Here is a 19,678-nt window from a genome sequence, read left to right as displayed (position 1 = left end):
TGAAGAGATCTCTGTACAAAATGTACAAGACATATTACTTATCCATAAACCATTATTTGATGAAAGTGAATCTCAGTTCAAATAAATGACATTTTGTACAAACTCCCTTTGATCTTTGATTTTATCTTGGGGATTACCATATCTTCACTCAGTTCAGTTCAGTCACTCAGTCGTGTCCAACTCTTTGCAACCCCATGAATCGCAGCACACCAGGCCTCCCTGTCCATCACCAACTCCCGGAGTCTACCCAAACCCAGGTCCATTGAGTCAGTGATGCCATCCAACTATCTCATCCTCTGTCATCCCCTTCTGCTCCTGCCTTCAATCTTTCCCAGCATCAGGGTCTTTTCAAATGAGTCAACTCTTCGCATGAGGTGGCCAAAGTTTTGGAGTTTCAGCTTCAACATCAGTTCTTCCAATGAACACCCAGGACTGATCTCCTTCAGGATGGACTGGTTGGATTTCCTTGCAGTCCAAGAGACTCTCAAGAGTCTTCTCCAACACCACAGTTCAAAAGCATCAATTCTTCAGTGCTGAGCTTTCCTCACAGTCCAACTCTCACATCCGTACATGACTACTGGAAAAACCTTAGCTTTGACAATGTGAACCTTTTTTGGCAAAGTAATGTCTCTGCTTTTTAATATGTTGTCTAGGTTTGTCATAGCTTTTCTTCCAAGGAGCAAGGGACTCATAGAGACAGACAGATAGATACAGGACTTTTCCATATACTAAAATTGACAACCCATAAATACAAAAGCAATGAATGAGTTGGAATGCCACATTTTATAAACATGGTTACTAATAATTGAATCAGGCAAGTACTCAATAGATGCTCAAATTAGTTGCTGAAAGCTTTATGAGGAACAGGATATTTACATATTAATTTTAATGGATGCCCCATTAAATTACATTAGGAAAGAAAAAGAATGATTTTATAATAGAGATGGTTGGGATGCATCATCTTTACCAAGTGATCCAAGTTAGTGTCACCAACAATGGGACAAATTAATGCCATGCACCTACTCATGGATAATCTGTTTTTCCTGAAGAGAGTGAATAATGTGAATCAAAAATGAGGAAATTCGTATCATTCAATTTGAGGAACACTCTACTAAAGAAGTACTCTTATTTCCTTCAAAAATATCAGTGTCATGAAACCCAAAGGTTGAATATTCCAAATGAAGGAAAACTAAAGAGTGGGAAGACTAGAGAGAGAAAACTATAAATTAAAAGATCAGGTTAATATGAAATTGTCTGATTTTAATAATTGTATTGTGGTTAGGTTAAAGAAATATCTTTTGCTCTTGGAGGAAAAAATGAGGAATTTAATGTAAATATGCATCATGTCGCCAATGTAAACTCAAGGGGTTCAGAAAGAAAGAATATGCTATATATAGAGAGAAAAAGAGAATAAAAAGGCAAATATAAAAGAAATATCAAAATTCATTGAATCTGAGTTTTTGTATATGGGAGTTCTTTGCATAATTCTTAATGCTTTTCTATCTTTAAATATCTTTCGTATGAAAAGTTAAAGAGGTTATTGATTTTGTGGAGTAAGTAGGACAAGGACACAACCTTTGTCCGAGCTCATTTTGAGATGAGTAACTCTAATTTCCCTCGATTCTCCAGCTCTGACTCCTCTTATCACATTTCACTCCTTGACAAGCTGTCGTTAAGGAATGGGAAGTAACCAGTCATGGGTCACAGAATTCATCTTGGTAGGCTTCCATCTCAGTGCAAAGATGGAAAAGCTTCTCTTCTGGATCTTCTCCCTGTGTTACATCTTCAGTCTGCTGGCAAATGGCACGATCTTGGGACTCATCTGTCTGGACCTGAGACTGCACACGCCCATGTACTTCTTCCTCTCACTTCTGGCCATCATCGATATGTCCTATGCTTCCAACAACGTCCCCAAGATGTTGGCAAACTTAGCAAACCAGCATAGAACCATCTCCTTTGTCCCGTGCATCCTGCAGACGTTTTTGTATTTGGGGTTTGCTGCTACCGAGTGCCTGATTTTGATGGTGATGTCCTACGATAGGTTTGTGGCGATCTGTCATCCCCTCCAATACACTGTCATCATGAGCTGGAGAGCGTGCGGGGTCCTGGCTGCCACTTCCTGGGCGTGTGGATTCATTCTGGCTCTGGTCCATGCAGTTCTCCTCCTAAGACTGCCCTTCTGTGGGCCCTGGGAAGTGAACCACCTCTTTTGTGAAATTCTATCTGTCCTCAAGCTGGCCTGTGTTGATACTTGGATCAACCAAGTGGTCCTCCTTGCCGCTTCTGTATTTGTCTTAGTCGGGCCCGTGTGCTTAATGCTAGTCTCTTACGTACGCATCCTCTGGGCCATCCTGAAGATCCAGTCAAAGGAGGGCCGCAGAAAGGCCTTCTCCACCTGCTCCTCCCACCTCTGCGTGGTTGGACTCTTCTTTGGCATAGCCATGTTGGTTTATATGGTGCCAGACTCCAGTCAACGAGAAGAGGAGGAGAAAAGACTGTCCCTGTTTCACAGTCTCTTTAATCCAATGCTGAACCCTCTCATTTACAGCCTGAGGAACACTCAGGTAAAGGATGCCTTGTACCGAGCTCTGCAGAGGAGGTCCATGTGAGGGGTACATACAGTGTTGTTTGGGGATTTTCTTTTAAAAGGTGTGGTTTGCTGAAAGAAAAACTCAGAAAAATTTCCCAGTGAGAAATTTGATATAAATATGGTAATTATCCAAATTCTAGCTCAGGATATAAGGCAAAGACTCTTGGAAATGAGCATCTTTTGTCCCTTTGTCTTTAGGGACAGCTAAGTTACCAGATTATTTAGTCTTTCTTAAAAAATACTGAACTCTATCTTTTAAAACTAGGAATATTAATGAATGAAGAAAAAATGTAAGAAAATTACATTCTTAAATTTTTCTGGCTTATTTAGTTAGATATACAAAACTTCTTATCACTTTCTAGTAGCTGGACACAGTACAGTAAAATTAATATCATAAGAGAAATCCTCCAAAGTAGAGTTGAAATTTCAATACAGAAAATACTGTAGTTAAATTTTTTTCTACCTCACCAATTTTAAGGCCAATGGATGAAGCAAGAGTTTAGAGAAACTCTAAATTCCTTGTGGAATAATTTAGAAATAAAGAGAAAAAGTTAGAGGAAGTATTAGTTCAATGAGAAACTATGTAAACAAACATATAAAAGTTTTGGATTTGATCAAATGAAGAAAATTCATTAGTAATGTTTAAATTATACTGAAGGTATGGGTTTTGAGTACTGCTCAAATGTTACATTTACTCTTAGATTATGATGATTTCTAATAAAACAAGATTTAATCAGTTGAAGTTCCTGAAATTTTCATCACCAATATTTTTTAATTTTAACAAACCTGTCTGAAGATGGTTTAGGGTAGCACCAAGCAGAATGAGACAACTATGATATAGCTGACATTATTTCTCATTCCTGGTGGCAAAAGTTTCATGGATTTATGAAAACAGATTGAACAACTGTCTCCATGATACTGATGGAAATTATTACGATTGGATGTTTGCATATATCACAAAATGATCACCTAAATAAGTCTAGTTACATTCATCACCATAGGTAGTTACAAAAATGTTTTGTGATGAAAACTTCTAAAATCTACTATCTTAGCAACTTTCAAGTATATAATATAGTATTATTAATCATAGTCACTACTCTGTAATATGTCCCCTTGACTTATTTATTTTATAACTGAAAGTTTATCACTCTTGACCCCCTTAACCCATTTTGCCCACCCTCCACTCCCTTCCCATGCCTCTGGGAACCACCAATCTATTTTCTGTATCAACAAGCTCAGTTTTTGTTCTAATATTTGTTTTAGGTTACACATATAAGTGAGATTATATTGTATTTGTCTTTCTCCATGACTTATTTTACTTATCATATGCCCTCAAGGCTGTTGCATGTTGTTGCCAATGGCAAAATTTCCTTCCCCCATTATATATACAATTTATTCATTGAGGGATGCTTAGATTGCTTCCACATCTTGGCTATTGTAAATAATGCTGCAATGAACATGAGGGTACATATACCTTTTTGAGTTAGTGTTTTTTTTCTTTTGGATAAATACTCAAAAGTGGAATTGCTGGATCATTTGGTAATACTATTTTTTGAGGGAGAACCCTCCATACTATTTTTCATAGTGGCTATACCAATTTCCATTACCACCAACAGTGCACAAATGTTCTCTTTTCTCCCCATCTTTGTCAACACTTGTTATTTCTTGTTGGTTTTTCTTTTTTAATAATAGATATTCTAATAGGTGTAAGATGGTATCTTATTGTGGTTTGTTTGTATTTCCCTAACGATTAGTGATATTGAACACCTTTCAATGTACCTATTGTCCATCTGTATGTCTTCTTTAGAAAAAGTATTCAGATCCTCTGCCCACTTAAAAGTTGGTTTCTTTCGCTCTCTCTGTCTCTTTGTTTTGCTATTGAGTTGTGTGAGTTCTTTATATATTTTGGATACTAACCTCTTGTAAGACTTCCAAATATCTTCTCCCGTTTGATAGGTTGCCGTTTCATTTTGTTGATGGTTTCCTTTGCTGTGCAGACTCTTCAGTTTTATTATTAAATGCATCATAATGACATTGATTATTCACTATTTTCTGACAGGTCATGAAAATTTTATTTACCTCAAGAGTTAAATCCTAGACTAAGTACAAAATTGATCATAATTAACTTACATTTTACAAATATATAGTGCCCAAAGCATAAAATATAATATTCAACACTGTAAGTAGATATAATAGGTGTTAAAAAAGACAACCAGGTGAAGTCCAGATTACTGCTCTAGACATTACACATAAATAAACACATAGATAGAGTCCCTTAGCCTGGTAGAAGATAATTATTTTTACAAACTTATTTGTTGCAGGTTTTTTCCATAATTATTTTATGCACAAATTGTTCACATGCTGCCAATGTATAATTGTAATTATAATTTTAAAATAAAGGGAAACCTTAAAATATAAACTGCTACCACTTTTAGAGTTAGAAGTTCTTCAAATAAAATAGTTCTGGAGAAGATCTAAGTGTTTCAATTCAGTACTCCCAGTGAGAATTTAAAAATTTGGTTAACTGTTGCCCAAAGTCAATACCTCAGATTCTAAAATGTCAGTCTATATATTTTGAATATGTTGAAAAATATTCAACAATATAAGCAATCCTTGTCAACTATAAAGTTATTCCAGTGAATCAAATGTTTATTTTCTCTGTATAATGAAAATAGGAAAAATCATCATATGGTTGTAATATTAAACATAATGCATTTTTAGGTAAAAGTATAAAGCATTTCTCCATTATGTTATTTCTTTTACAGAAAGAATGAATGGAAAAAAACAGAGTAAAATTTAATGCTCTTAAAATAAGGTAATAAAAAATAGCATCTCTAAACTATTATCTAGTCCAAAGTTATTTTTAGAATATAATTTTTTAGCATAATTTTATTTTCACACTTGTTCTTAGCTATACATTTTCCCTTCCATCCCTGTAATACTGTCAAGATGTTAGAGCTATATTTTTGTTGTTCTGATGTAGCTGTGAATACTGTATTGTACGTTGCATTACAGGAAAGCTTATAGAACCTTTCATTATAGGAGACGGCCAGTATAGGAGCCTTCTGGTAATTGGAAGTGATGAAGTTTCTACTGAGTCACAGTGGAGACCAATTCTACCGTGTATCCTGACTGAAAGCCCTCATCCTCACAAAAAAGGTCATGGAAGACGGAACACACACACACATTTGGACATAATACTGGCATTATACAAAACAATACAATGACCCAAATGTCAAGGATTCGGAGATACATCACGTTAAAAGAGCAGACACTGCTAGGCTGCAGTCAGAGAGACAAGTGAATGAATCCCATTTTTCCCTACTTATTGTGTGGCTGGAGTCAGTACTTAAAATATAGGACCTTCATGGTGAAATAGGAACAATCTTATGTGATAGAAAAGGAAGACCTGCTGATAAGATACTGCATCAGCACAGTGCTTGATATAACACTGTTATAACACATAACACTGAGAAAATGCTGTTCTCAAGTAATGTCTAGAGGCCAGTGGTCAAGCCTGAAGCCTGAGAGTTGTCCCCAGTCGTGGACACAATATGAACAGAGTCGTGTGTCCATCTGCCCAGAAGTAAGGCTCTCTCCACTTGAGCTCTGCCTCCAAAAGCAGGGGCCCTGCTCTGGGGCCTCTCACAGCTGAAGAAGTAGTTGTTTTGGCAGCAGTTATATACTTACTAGTTATCACTATTATGCCAGATTAGTATTGTTCATTCACCTTCAGAGTCTTCAGAGAGCTCTGGTTTCTTATCCCTAGCAAGGATCCTTTCATTCTTCTACTATCTGAGAAAGCAGTATCTTTTATGGCCACAAGACAATGTCAAGAGTTCTGAAAATATCAAGGGAGTGATCCCGTCTCTCCAGGTATGATAACTTTTTTTTCCCCTTAAGAATAATGTAAAGAACCTGCTAGGTGACGAACAGCATTGACAGTTGGTCCTTAAACAACATGAACTTTTGAAAATCCGTGTATAAGTTATAGTTGGCCCTCCATATAGGTGGATCTTCTGTATCTGTGGATTCAATCAACCACAGAATGTGTAGCACCATAGTATTTACTTTTGAATAAATCTGCATATAAGTGGGTCCATGCAGTTCAATCCCCATGTTGTTCAAGTACTAACTGTACATGAATAGGGAGCTCTCATTTGTCAAAAGAGGTGCTTCTTGGTCACTTTCTCTACCATTTTCTCAAATAAAGACTAACCTCAGTGCCTATGGTGTGGAACAGCAGTCCCCAACCTATTTGGCATCCGGGATCAGTTTCATAGAAGACAATTTTTCCACAGGCAGGGTGGGGGGATGGTTTGGGGATGATTTAAGCATTTTACATTTATTTTGCACTTAATTTCAAGGACTTCCCTTGTGGTTCAGCTGGCAAAGAATCTGGCTGCAACGCAGGAGACCTGGGTTCAATCCTTGGGTTGGGAAGATCCCCTAGAGAAGGAAAAGGCTACCCACTCCAGTATTCTGGCCTGGGTTGTGAAGAGTTCGACACGAGTGAGTGACTTTCACTTTCACTTTCTTATTTCTATTATTATCACATCAGCCCCACCTCAGATCGCCAGGCCTTGGATCTCGGAGGTTGGGGACCCCTGGTCATAGAAGGTTCAATCCAGGGACAGATGACAAATATAAGCACACAAGAATCAGAGCAGGTAGTGGGCAATACAACAGAAGAAAATGACCTAGGCTTTAATTAGAAGCCCCAGTGGCTCTAGAGGTAAAGAACCTGTCTGCCAATGCAGGAGACACAGGAGACATGGGTTTGACCCCTGGGCAGGGAAGATCCCCTGGAGAAGGAAATGGCAATCCACTCCAGTGTTCTTGCCTGGGAAATTCCATGGACAGAAAAAGCTGGCAGTCACATTCCATGGAATTGGAGCCCCGTGGAAGCTAGAGTGAGTCTAACCTAGGTCATTTTCTTCTATTGAATTCCCTGGCCCAGGTGGTTCATTCCCTTCTACTGGGGTTCTCTAAAGTTTAACTTATTTAAGATTGTCTGTCCTTGTTTCATCCCTGTGGAGAATCAAGCAGTGGGACAGGTTATCAATTAGTAACTGTTTATTGAGCACAGTCGTTGAATGAAGATTCCTGAGTTCAAATCCAAGCTCCGGTACTTACCAAACACTGTGTCTGGGCTGGTTATTTAAAGCGTCTCAGTCTCAATCTCTGTCTCAGTTCCATCATCTGTAAAATGGGAAGAATTGCACTTGCCTCATAGGGTAATCATGCAGACTGAGTTAACTTTTGTAACTGCATAGGGCATGCATGAATATAGCAGGAACTGTGTGTTTCACTGGCAAATCACATAAATAAATCTACCACAGCTTGGCATTGTGGTAGGGTCAGAATCCAAGAATAGAAAACTTTCCCCTTTAATGTATCTTCCTGACCCAGGGATCAAACCCAGGTCTCCCACACTGCAGGCAGACGCTTTACCCTCTGAGCCACCAGGGAAGCCCAGAGTTTTGATTAGTCAGTCACAGACTTTGGAAGACTCTTAAGAGATAGTTGTTTTTTTCTAGCCTTATTCTTTCATTTGGGGAAGAAATTATTTCCCCCACTTTATAGATGAAGCAATCAGGAATATTTAGGAAGTTTAAATTACTTATCAAAAGTGAAAAAAGTAAAAAAGAAACTCAATGAGAAGAGAGGAACTAGAAACTGAGGAAGGAGTTGTCTTAAACATGTGGTGCTATTGCCGCTTCTGCTGTCACTTCAGTCGTGTCCGACTCTGTGAGGCCCCGTAGATGGCAGCCCACCAGGCTCCCCCGCCCCTGGGATTCTCCAGGCAAGAACACTGGAGTGGGCTGCCATTGCCTTCTCAAGTGCATGAAAGTGAAAAGTGAAAGTGAAGTCGCTCAGTCGTGTCTGACTCTTAAAGACCCCATGGGGAGACAGGCCTTTTTGGAAGAGGCAATTCACAGCCCCTGCTGAAAGTGATTAGAATTTTGATAAAATTTCAATAGTTTTCTAAGACACTTCGATAATCTTTCAAGATCCTTTCTGGGAATGTAGGGTTCCCACTCAGCTGACTATCAATTTTGGAACTTACTTACATTTTAGTCCATTTTGAGACTAATCTAATCATCTTTAACCAGACATTTCTTTATGGTATTGCCTTCGTTTTTTCCTACAAAATGCTTTTACCAGCAGGGGACATCTTTGAGTGAGGCTTATAAAGTGTCAGTCACAGTGCTGTCCACATCTGCGACACCATGGACTGTAGCCCACCAGGCTCCTCTGCCATGGGATTCTCCAGGCAAGAATACTAGAGTGGGTTGCCATTTCCTTCTCCAGGGGATCTTCTCGACCAGGAATCAAACCTGGGCCTCCTGCATTGATAGGAGGATTCTTTACCATCTAAAGCATCAGGGAAGCCCAGCAACTTCTCATTTACCAGCATATTAGAAATGAAACTGTGATGTGGGCACAAAATTATTTTATCTGAGAAGTTGTCTTTAAATATATATGTATTTCCTGACTTAATATGGCATTCCTTTCTATATTCTTAATGATTCTTACTGCTTGCTGCTTCTTCTTAATCCTAAAACTCATGGATCCATTGAATTGGAAGAAATATTAAGGGTCAACATGACCAAATTTCTTCATTGAAAGCATAAGCATCTTCTCAACTGCAGCCATGGAGATTCAGTTCAGTTCCGTTCAGCCACTCAGTTGTGTCCGACTCCTTGCGACCCCACGAATCACAGCACGCCAGGCTTCCCTGTCCATCACCAACTCCCAGAGTCTACCCAAACCCATGCCCATCGAGTCGGTGATGCCATCCAGCCATCTCATCCTCTGTTGTCCCCTTTTCCTCCTGTCCCAAATCCCTCCCAGCATCACGGTCTTTTCCAATGAGTCAACTCTTCACATGAGGTGGCCAAAGTACTGGAGTTTCAGCTTCAGCATCAGTCCTTCCAATGAACACCCAGGACTGATCTCCTTTAGGATGGACTGGTTGGATCTCCTTGCAGTCCAAGGGATGCTCAAGAGTCTTCTCCAACACCACAGTTCAAAAGCATCAATTTTTCGTTGCTCAGCTTTCTTCACAGTCCAACTCTCACATCAATACATGACCAATGGCAAAACCATAGCCTTGAACAGACGGACCTTTGTTGGCAAAGTAATGTCTCTGCTTTTTAATATGCTATCTAGGTTGGTCATAACTTTCCTTCCAAGGAGTAAGTGTCTTTTAATTTCATGGCTGCAATCACCATCTGCAATGATTTTGGAGCCCAAGAAAATAAAGTCTGACACTGTTTCCACTGTCTCCCCATCTATTTCCCATGAGGTAATGGGACCAGATGCCATGATCTAGTTTTCTGAATGTTAAGCTTTAAGCCAACTAATTTCACTTGCCTCTTTCACTTTCATCAAGAGGCTTTTTAGTTCCTCTTCACTTTCTGCCATAAAGGTGGTGTTATCTGCATATCTGAGGTTTTTGATATTTCTCCCGGCAATCTTGATTCCAGCTTGTGCTTCCTCCAGCCCAGCGTTTCTCATGATGTACCCTGCATATAAGTTAAATAAGCAGGGTGACAATATACAGCCTTGAAGTACTCCTTTTCCTATTTGGAACCAGTCTGTTGTTCCATGTCCAGTTCTAACTGTTGCTTCCTGACCTGCATATAGGTTTCTCAAGAGGCAGGTCAGGTGGTCTGGTATTCCCATCTCTTTCAGAATTTTCCACAGTTGATTGTGATCCACACAGTCGAAGGCTTTGGCGTAGTCAATAAAGCAGAAATAGATGTTTTTCTGGAACTCTCTTGCTTTTTCGATGATCCAGCAGATATTGTCAATTTGATCTCTGGTTCCTCTGCCTTTTCTAAAACCAGCTTGAACATCTGGAAGTTCACTGTTCACCTATTGCTGAAGCCTGGCCTGGAGAATTTTGAGCATTACTTTACTAGCGTGTGAGATGAGTGCAATTGTGGGGTAGTTTGAGCATTCTTTGGGATTGCCTTTCTTAGGGATTGGAATGAAAACTGACCTTTTCCAGTCCTGTGGCCACTGCTGAGTTTTCCAAATTTGCTCGCATATTGAGTGCAGCACTTTCACAGCATCATCTTTCAGGATTTGAAATAGCTCAACTGAAATTCCATCACGTCCACTAGCTTTGTTCATAGTAATGCTTTCTAAGGCCCACTTGACTTCACATTCCAGGATGTCTGGCTCTAGGTGAGTGATCATACCATTGTGATTATCTGGGTCATGAAGATCTTTTTTGTACAGTTCTTCTGTGTATTCTTGCCACTTCTTCTTATTATCTCCTGCTTCTGTTAGGTCCATACCATTTCTGTCCTTTATCGAACCCATCTTTGCATGAAATGTTCTCTTGGTATCTCTAATTTTCTTGAAGAGATCTCTAGTCTTTCCCATTCTGTTGTTTTCCTCTATTTCTTTGCATTGATCGCTGAGGAAGGCTTTCTTATTTCCCCTGGCTATTCTCTGGAGCTCTGCATTCAAATGGGAATATCTTTTCTTTTCTCCTTTGCTTTTCGCTTGTCTTCTTTTCACAGCTATTTGTAAGGCCTCCTCAGACAATCATTTTGCCTTTTTGCATTTCTTTTCCATGGGGATGGTCTTGATCCCCGTCTCCTGTACAATGTCACGAACCTCCATCCATAGTTCATCAGGCTCTCTGTCTATCAGATCTAGTCCCTTAAATCTATTTCTCACTTCCACTGCATAGTCATAAGGGATTTAATTTAGGTCATACCTGAATGGTCTAGTGGTAATCCCTACTTTGTTCAGTTTAAGTCTGAATTTGGCAATAAGGAGTTCATGATCTGAGCCACAGTCAGCTCCTGGTCTTGTTTTTGCTGACTGTATAGAGCTTCTCCATCTTTGGCTGCAAAGACTATAATCAATCTGATCTCAGTGTTGACCATCTGGTGATGCCCATGTGTAGAGTCTTCTCTTATGTTGTTGGAAGAGGGTGTTTGCTATGACCAGTGCATTCTCTTGGCCTAACTCTATTAGCCTTTGCCCTGCTTCATTCCGTACCCCAAGGCCAAATTTGCCTGTTACTCCAGGTGTTTCTTGACTTCCTACTTTTGCATTCCAGTCCCCTATCATGAAAAGGACATCTTTTTTGGGTGTTAGTTCTAAAAGGTCTTGTAGGTTTTCACAGAACCGTTAAGCTTCAGCTTCTTCAGCATTACTGGTTGGGGCATAGGCTTGGATTACCATGATATTGAACGGTTTGCCTTGGAAACAAACAGAGATCATTCTGTTGTTTTTGAGATTGCATCCAAGTACTGCATTTTGGACTCTTTGATCTTTAACCAAATGTAAGTATCTTGAATAAGCCATTATTTATCTTTTATATGGGCAAACTTGTTTTTTTTTTTTTTTTTTTCTATTTTCAATGGTTTTATTTATTATTTGTTTATTGTCTTTCCCTTTCTCATACAGGTTCCAGGTAAAAGTAAGTCTTCTTCCTTCTTTCTCTCTCTTCCAAAGGATAAGACAAGAGAAGGCATGAGATGGCAGTGGTTCTCAAACCTGAGTTTGCACCAGAACTACTTGGAGAATTTTTAAAACTCTGATTGCTGTGCTTCACTCTGCGGTCTCTGATTCTGTAAATTTAGAGTGAGGTCCAAGATTTTGTATTTCCAAGTTTCCAGGTGTTGAAGATGGTGCCAGTCAAGGAATAGCCCATAAGATAAGCTATCTCAAAGGAAAATCCCTCTTTGATCATCCTGAGAGAGGGGTTGGACTGAGAGAGATGTTGGGAGAGGCATGATGTTGGGAGACTCTCAGACTGGAGGGGAAGGTGCTGAGTAGATGGAGGGTGAAAGGCTGTGGTGGGAGAGGGTGTCAGGAACATTCCTGGAGGGCCTCGGTGGGAAGCTCCATGTCAGGTTCTCACCCTAAGAAGCCGCTTCCAATTCTCTACCACCTGGCACTGTTTGTAAGGACTGGATCGTATCAATGTAAACTGGGAAAAGGACTGGTTGAAGGTATTTGAAACCACCTTAGGAAAAGATCAAGACTCTCCTCTTTTGAGCTTCACAGGCGAAGTGGTGGGGAGACAGATCCACTCTTCAGTTCAATTCAGTTCAGTTGCTCAGCTGTATCCGACTCTTTGCGACCCCATGGACTGCAGCACGCCAGGCTTCTCTGTCCATCACCAACTCCTGGAGCTTGCTCAAACTCATGTCCATTGAATAGGTGATGCCATCCAACCATCTCATCCTCTGCTGTCCCCTTCTCCTCCCACCTTCGATCTTTCCCAGCATCAGGGTCTTTTCCAACGAGGCAGTTCTTCACATCAGGTGGCCAAAGTATTGGAGTGTCAGCTTCAGCATCAGTCCTTCCAATGAACACTCAGGACTGATTTCCTTTAGGATGGACTGGTTGGATCTCCTTGCTGGGGAAAGTATCTTTGTTGGTTCCTCATATCCAGAGTCCCCTCTGCCAGGCGCAAAGGCCTTGTTCAACAGGACAAAGGGGTGGGGAAAAGGAATGCAACCTGATTGTCCTGTGGATTCCTTCTCCCCCTTCTAACTTCCTGCAGGTGGGCTAGATCTAAGAAGGGCCAGGTTCTCTTAATCAGAACGATCCTCCCTAACGTTCTCCTATTTAGAGGTTACTTGGGGAACAGAATGAAATTTGGTTTGTTTTACAAAAACATCGCTCCCTGCCCCCGCCCCCAACATCTAGTAACATCTTTGGAGTTATTTTAACCGGTGTTCCCAGCGTCACCGTTGTCACCGCATCACACGGAGAGCCTGACAACTAGCCGGCCGTCCTCAAAATGAGGACGCTGTAGTCTGGCATCAGAATTGTTAACAGTTCCCAGGTGATTTTGATGTGCCCTTTAAAGGTCAAAAAAAAAAAAAAAAAAAAGGCCAACCCCCCACCCCGCCAAAAAAACCCAATAGGCAGTCACTGCTCTCTGAAGCCTTTAATCTGGGTAGGGGAGAAAGGCTTTAACCACCGGGCAGTTTAAGCAGCGGAAGGAAGGGCCGCAGTAGGTGCTGAGCTTAGCAAAAAAGAAATATAGTGGGAGAGCTCTTCTGAAAAGGAGCCGCCATTACTGACCAAGGAACTTTGGTAGAAACATTTAGAATTGTACTAAAATTTGCTGCTGAAAGTCACCAGGGTCTTCAATCAACTGTGGTCTTTGAAAAACACAAGAAAGAAAACTTCAGCTTTCCCAAGTCCACTGAGTTTCCGTTCCAGCTCTGAACCTGCAGTGAGTGAGGCAGAGACTGAAGGTAAGGGCCTGAAGCTGCTTTTACCTCCAGTCTTCCTTTACTTAAGGGCATAGTTTGTGTGATTCAAAGGGCTACCCTAATTGTGGCTTCTTTATAACCGGCAGACTGCTCTCGGGGCACTTACAGGGATCAGCGCTTGGAGGATGCCTGAAAATAAGGGAACAGTGGTTATTTCATGTGACACAAGGTGTTTGTTTTTTAAAACTTTGCTAAGAGTTGTGGTTTGAATTTCTCTTGGAGAGAAATGGGATACATTGATAGTAACTTTGGTAACTTATGCCTCTTACCTGGTGAATAGAACACAAATCCAAAATATTTGGTTAAAGTCTCTCTTATTCAAGAAGTTAAAAAAAAAAATTAAATTTCACTGATTCACATTGTAAATAAACTCCACATCCTTAACTGTAGAAGAAGCTATTTCTTTTCTAATGTCTTTCTCTTGTGTAGTTGTTTTTGACTAGTTGACTCAATGAATCTTGATAAAATTCCTTAAAAACCAGGCTCCTATGAATAACATGTAATGCTTAAGTATTTTTCTTAATCTGTACAAACTCTTCACTCCTGGAGGTAGCTTTGTATTTTCCACGAATTATGATGGGCAGAATTTTCCCTCCATCTCTGGTACTCAGAAATTTTGTGTGTGTGTACATGTGTGTTTTCCTCAAAGGCTTAAATGCTTGGAAGTTCCCCCCACCACCCCGCCCTCCCCACAAAGAATATGTGGGCGTCCCCGATAGCTCAGTTGGTAAAGAATCTACCTGCAATGCAGAGACTCCAGTTCGATTCCTGGGTCGGGAAGATCTGCTGGACAAGGGATAGGCTACCCACCCCAATATTCTTGGGCTTCCCTTGTGGCTCAGCTGATAAAGAATCCACCTGCAATGTGGGAGACCTGGGTTTGTTCCCTGGGTTGGGAAGATTCCCCGGAGACATGAAAGGCTACCCACTCCACTATTTTGGCCTGGAGAATTCCATGGACTGTATAGTCCATGGGGTTGCAAAGAGTCAGACACAGCTGAGCAACTTTCACAAAGAATATGTGGATTATCAAGACCAGCATTTTTTCAAAGTAACATCTCTATGCTAGAAGTGAGTCATTTATAAGGCAGTTGGTCTCTATTATAAGTCTCTCACATAACCTTCTTTAAATTTGTTTTTTTTTAAATTCACAGTTCTTTTCAAAACCCTGTAAATTATAGATAGCCAAAGTTTTAGCCTTTCAAATCCAGACTCTAATTATAGGCATTTACATTTCATCTTCTGGTAGCACAAGTTTCATTTCTCATGATCTTTCACTAGGGTGGTCTCCTCAGTGTTTAAATAGCAATACTCCTTATTTATTCATTATCCCCTCATTCCTGTTGCTTTCCGCCATAGCTGCCACCAGCCCGGTGAGGACCATTGTCACAGCCCCCACCCCAAAGCACCTAAACCACCCACTTGTTTCAAGAAATGGAATACGGAAAATACTTCTCTGTAATACTGGCAACCCTCCTCCCTTTGAGCGTCTTTAACATGTTCCCTTGCCCCCTGGTAGCCAACCAGAGATGGCCAAACGTCCTTAAAGAGCAATTAGAAAGACTTTTCCACTTTCCTGCCATGGTAGAATGTTTGCCAATCAGAGACTTGTCTCAGTTTTCCTCTTTTGACTGTAGAAACTTACTGTCCTACCTCTACTGACATAAAGGTAACAGCAGATGGATTTGTGCCAAAAGTCTATGCTTAAAACCCCAGGTCTCCTGCACTGCAGGCAGATTCGTTACTGTCTGAGCCGCCAGGGAAGCTCACACTTTCAAAAATTGTGTCTCAGACTTAGTTCTGCCTTTGACAGCAACCATCTAAATTCTATCAACTTTTCAGAAGTCCTTTTGGTTCCAACCTCTCTGTAGCTACCCCGCACTCAGCTTCCCCTTTCCTGTGGTACATACCTCACCCCACCCCACCCCCAGACTCATCCCTACACACCCCTCCTCCCCCTGCAGGGATTGTGACGTCATAGTGAGGAACTGAAGGAAGGGGTGCTGTATCTTCTTTTTTTTCTCCCTGTGTTTCCTCTCTATCATCTCTCTGTTTCTCCCTCCGTTATTCTCTCTCCACTTCCTTTTTCTTTTAAAATATCCATAAACCTTAAACTGAACCTAAGCATAAACACACAATGTCCTGTCAATAAATGTGTTTGAGTATGATCATACTCATCTTCAAGGGCAGTGAGAACGAAGCTAGCCACATTACCATGTTGTTTTGCATATGCAATATTTAGTCATGATATAGAATGTTTAATATCCCATATACATTATTAGGAGCAACTTCAATAGTTCAAATACTCACATAAATGATATTACATTTTTTTAAAGCTTTAAGAATTTGTAAATATTCTTAAAAAACAATATTTCTGTCTGTTATCCTAATCAGTTGATCTGTATCTTTAGTGTTTGAATAGTAATCACAAGTGCTTGACCTATAGTGAAGTCTTCCTAAATATTTTTGAATGATCACAGGTATGAAAAAATGACTGAATGAATGAAGAAGTAATCATAATATATGTTATCAATGAGGAAAAGGACTTATCGATAGGAAAGTGTTAGGAGTTTGGGAGGAGGAATAAAAATAGAATTTGAACAACTGTCAAGGCCAATATGGTGTTGTATATCTACAACTCTAATTTACCATTTTGATGGACATTATAGTTAATGCTTATCAGTTGTGAAGGAGGCAGCTTGATGTATATTACTTATCAATAGTCCTTCAAACAATAGAACATATCTACTGTCCTATAGAAAGCAACTTTTTTTCATTGAAATTACTAAGCATCCTGAGGAGAGAAAAGAGAAAATGCAAATATCAAGAATTTATTTTTAATATAAAATGCTGTTATAATAATATCTAGAAAATATTCCCTAGCTGGATTAAGTTAAAAAATAGAAATGCTGTTTCTAAAGTTTTATAACCCATGATATTAATATTACTTTGCATAATATTATACATGCAGTAGGAACTGAAACAGAAGCTTTTTAAATAAAGGGTGGAGTAAATGAGATTAAAAGCTCTTCCAACTCTGATTAGTGATTTATTTTCATAAGCTTCTTTGTTTGAGGTTGTATTACTTGCTATAATTTTCTAAGATAATTTGCCTTTCATCATATTTATTTGTTTAATTGGAGGATAACTGCTTTACAGTGTGCTGATTTCTGCCAAAGAACAATCATTATATTTTAAATTGAAATACACTTGACATAGAGCATTTTGTAAATTTAAGGTATACAGTGTTCATTTGTTATATTTATATGTTGTAATGTGATTGTCACTGTAACAATGATAGTACCTCTTTCACAATACATAATTATCCTTTTTTTATAGTGGTTGGAGTAATTAAATTCTAGTAGCTTACCAAGTTTGATTATAATACAATGTTGTTGTCTGTATTAACTATACTGTCCATTAGGTCTCTAAGGCTGATTTATTACTCACTGTTAAATTTGTACTCTAAACAACATTGATCCTCTCCTCTCGCCCCAATCCCCTGGTAACCCCCATTTTACTCTCTTCTTATCAAGTCTGTCTTGTCAAGATTCCTCATATCAGTGATACCATACTTGTCTTTCTTGGTCTGGTTTATCTTAGCATAATATGCTCGCGGTCTACTAGTGTTGTTGCAAATGGCAGAATGTCCTCCTTTCTCATGGCTGAATAATACTCTGTTATGTATATATAACGACATCTTCTTTATCCATTTGTCCATTGATGAGCACTTATGTTGTCTCCCTGTCTTGGCTATGGAGAATAATGCTTCAGTAAACATGGGGGTGCATGTGTCTTTTTGAAATCTTGTTTTCATCTCCTTTGGGATTATAACCAGAAAAGAAGTTGCTGGATCATATGATAGTTCTATTTTTAATTCCTTAAGGGACCTCCATATGACTTTTCATAATGGTTGAACCAACTTGCATTCCCACCAAGAGTATACAAAGGTTTCCTTTCTTTCCCCCACATCCTCTCTAGCACTTGTTATCTCTTATCTTCTTGATGATAGCCAATTGCATGGGATTCCTCACATAAGTGAAAGGCTGGCCTTTGTTTAGCACAAACTAGTGACTCAATAATAACAGCAGAGAAGTTGGCATAAATGCATAGATTTAGTAACTGTGAAAGCTCCAGTGCTTTGGCCACCTGATGCAAAGAGTCACCTAATTGTAAAAGACCCTGATGCTGGGAAAAATTGAAGGCAAAAGGAGAAGTGGGTGGCAGAGGACGAGATGGTTGAATAGTATCACTGACTCAATGGACGTGAGTTTGAGCAACCTCTGAGAAATAGCGAAGGACAAGGAAGTCGGCATGCTTCAGTCCATGGTGTCACACAGCATTGGACATGACTTAGTGACTGAACAGCAGCAAAGTGTGAAAGTGATGGAGAGATTGTGAACACTGTCATGCGATTTCTCTTATGTTCTCAGCTACTATCATGCAGTTGCTGAAACTGTGAGTGAGAGAATAAGTGGGAGATTTAAGGAGTTAGAAAATAGGGCATTTTCATCTGGGAGAGAAAACTAGGGAAATTTAGTATGATTTATTTAACCCACTGCAGTGTTCTTGCCTTGAGAATCCCAGGGACGGGGGAGGCTTGTGGGCTGCCGTCTACGTGGTCGCACAGAGTCGGACACGACTGAAGTGACTCAGCAGCAGCATAGCAGTAAGAACCAAATTTATGTGAATACTCATGAATTTGAAGGGATCTCAGGCATTATGATTGCATGCTTTCTCTAGATCTGACAAAGCCATCCATCACCCAAGTTTAAAGCAGAGAGATTACAATGGATTCTCTAAATATAGGATATGTATTTAGGGGAAAATGTTTTAGAAAGTGGACAAATACTTGGGAAGTACCTTGAAACCAAAAGAAGTCAGGAAAGCACTGAAGGGCTGGAGTCAATCTCCATTTTTCTCCAACTAAAAAGTAGTATTTGCAATGGGAATTAACAGACACTTCCATATTAACACTTTTTAGCAAAACTGTACTCCCGAAGGAAAATACAGTCCTTGGAGGGGTTGGCTTAACAAGCTCCATGGGGGTAACATTTATTACATCGTGAAACTTTCCAAAAGTAGGATATGGAGAGGAGCAGTTTCAAGAAAAAGTACACAATACATACATATCCTTGGGGATTGTACTGTGGGACATGATTCATAATGTAAGGAAGAGGTCTATTAAATTCCTATATCAACATCCTCTTGATGAAGGACAACCTGCAGTTCTAACATAGTTCATACTTGTCAGCACAAGCAGGCACACACACACACACACACACTCATGCACTCGTCACTCACACACACACATGCACACTGACCGCAAGCTGAAGGGCCAAGAGGGGAGGGCTAGGTTTTGCTCTGCTCTGTAGGGAAGACAGAACGGTGAGAAGACGCTTAGTGATTTGCTCCCTGGACTCTGGGGAATGCCTCTGGGGAATGGGCTGGTTTTAAGTGATCAGACTCTAAAAACCCTCACATCCAGAGGCTCCTGAGCACCCTGAGTTCTTCTCCATCAGGACAGAAAAGGTGTCTGGGTCTCAACCATCACTGCATTCACTCCAGGGAGCAGGTGACTCAGCTCCAGCCATCCCCATCTCTGTGAGTTTTCCTCTGCATTTCAGCCCAAACTGAGAAAAACACCAGAAATAGTAGCAGCTCCCAGTTATATAAATCCTTACTTACACATTGATTAATGGTTAAAGAAGAGCAGGGGAGAAGGCTGGCAGAATCATCAGGTTTAGGAAAAAGAAAAAAAAACACCCTTTCGAAGACCCCTTTCTTGCTCTGTGCTGGGGTCTCAGAGTCACATCTGATACCC

General features: G+C 40.0%; 1 protein-coding gene and 1 long non-coding RNA gene across 2 annotated transcripts; one reads left to right on the top strand and one right to left on the bottom strand.

The window, feature by feature from the left end:
• The first annotated feature begins 1,679 nt into the window (after window positions 1–1,679).
• On the top strand, window positions 1,680–2,609 carry LOC110148984 (olfactory receptor 2A2-like). Its single transcript, XM_020911290.2, has one exon. It carries the CDS (start codon window positions 1,680–1,682, stop codon window positions 2,607–2,609), a length of 930 nt encoding a protein of 309 aa, XP_020766949.2.
• Window positions 2,610–13,627: 11,018 nt separating this feature from the next.
• LOC110148985 (uncharacterized) lies at window positions 13,628–15,738 on the bottom strand. Its single transcript, XR_002317311.2, has 3 exons — window positions 14,124–15,738; window positions 13,912–13,983; window positions 13,628–13,809 (listed from the first exon to the last, which is right to left on the bottom strand). It is a non-coding gene; the product is annotated as an uncharacterized lncRNA (long non-coding RNA).
• Between the last annotated feature and the right edge of the window lie 3,940 nt (window positions 15,739–19,678).

The sequence above is a fragment of the Odocoileus virginianus genome, chromosome 1, assembly GCF_023699985.2.
Source record: "Odocoileus virginianus isolate 20LAN1187 ecotype Illinois chromosome 1, Ovbor_1.2, whole genome shotgun sequence".
NCBI lineage: Eukaryota > Metazoa > Chordata > Mammalia > Artiodactyla > Cervidae > Odocoileus > Odocoileus virginianus.
Note: the sequence above shows the minus strand (reverse complement) of the source record. Positions and strands in the feature narration are given on the sequence as shown.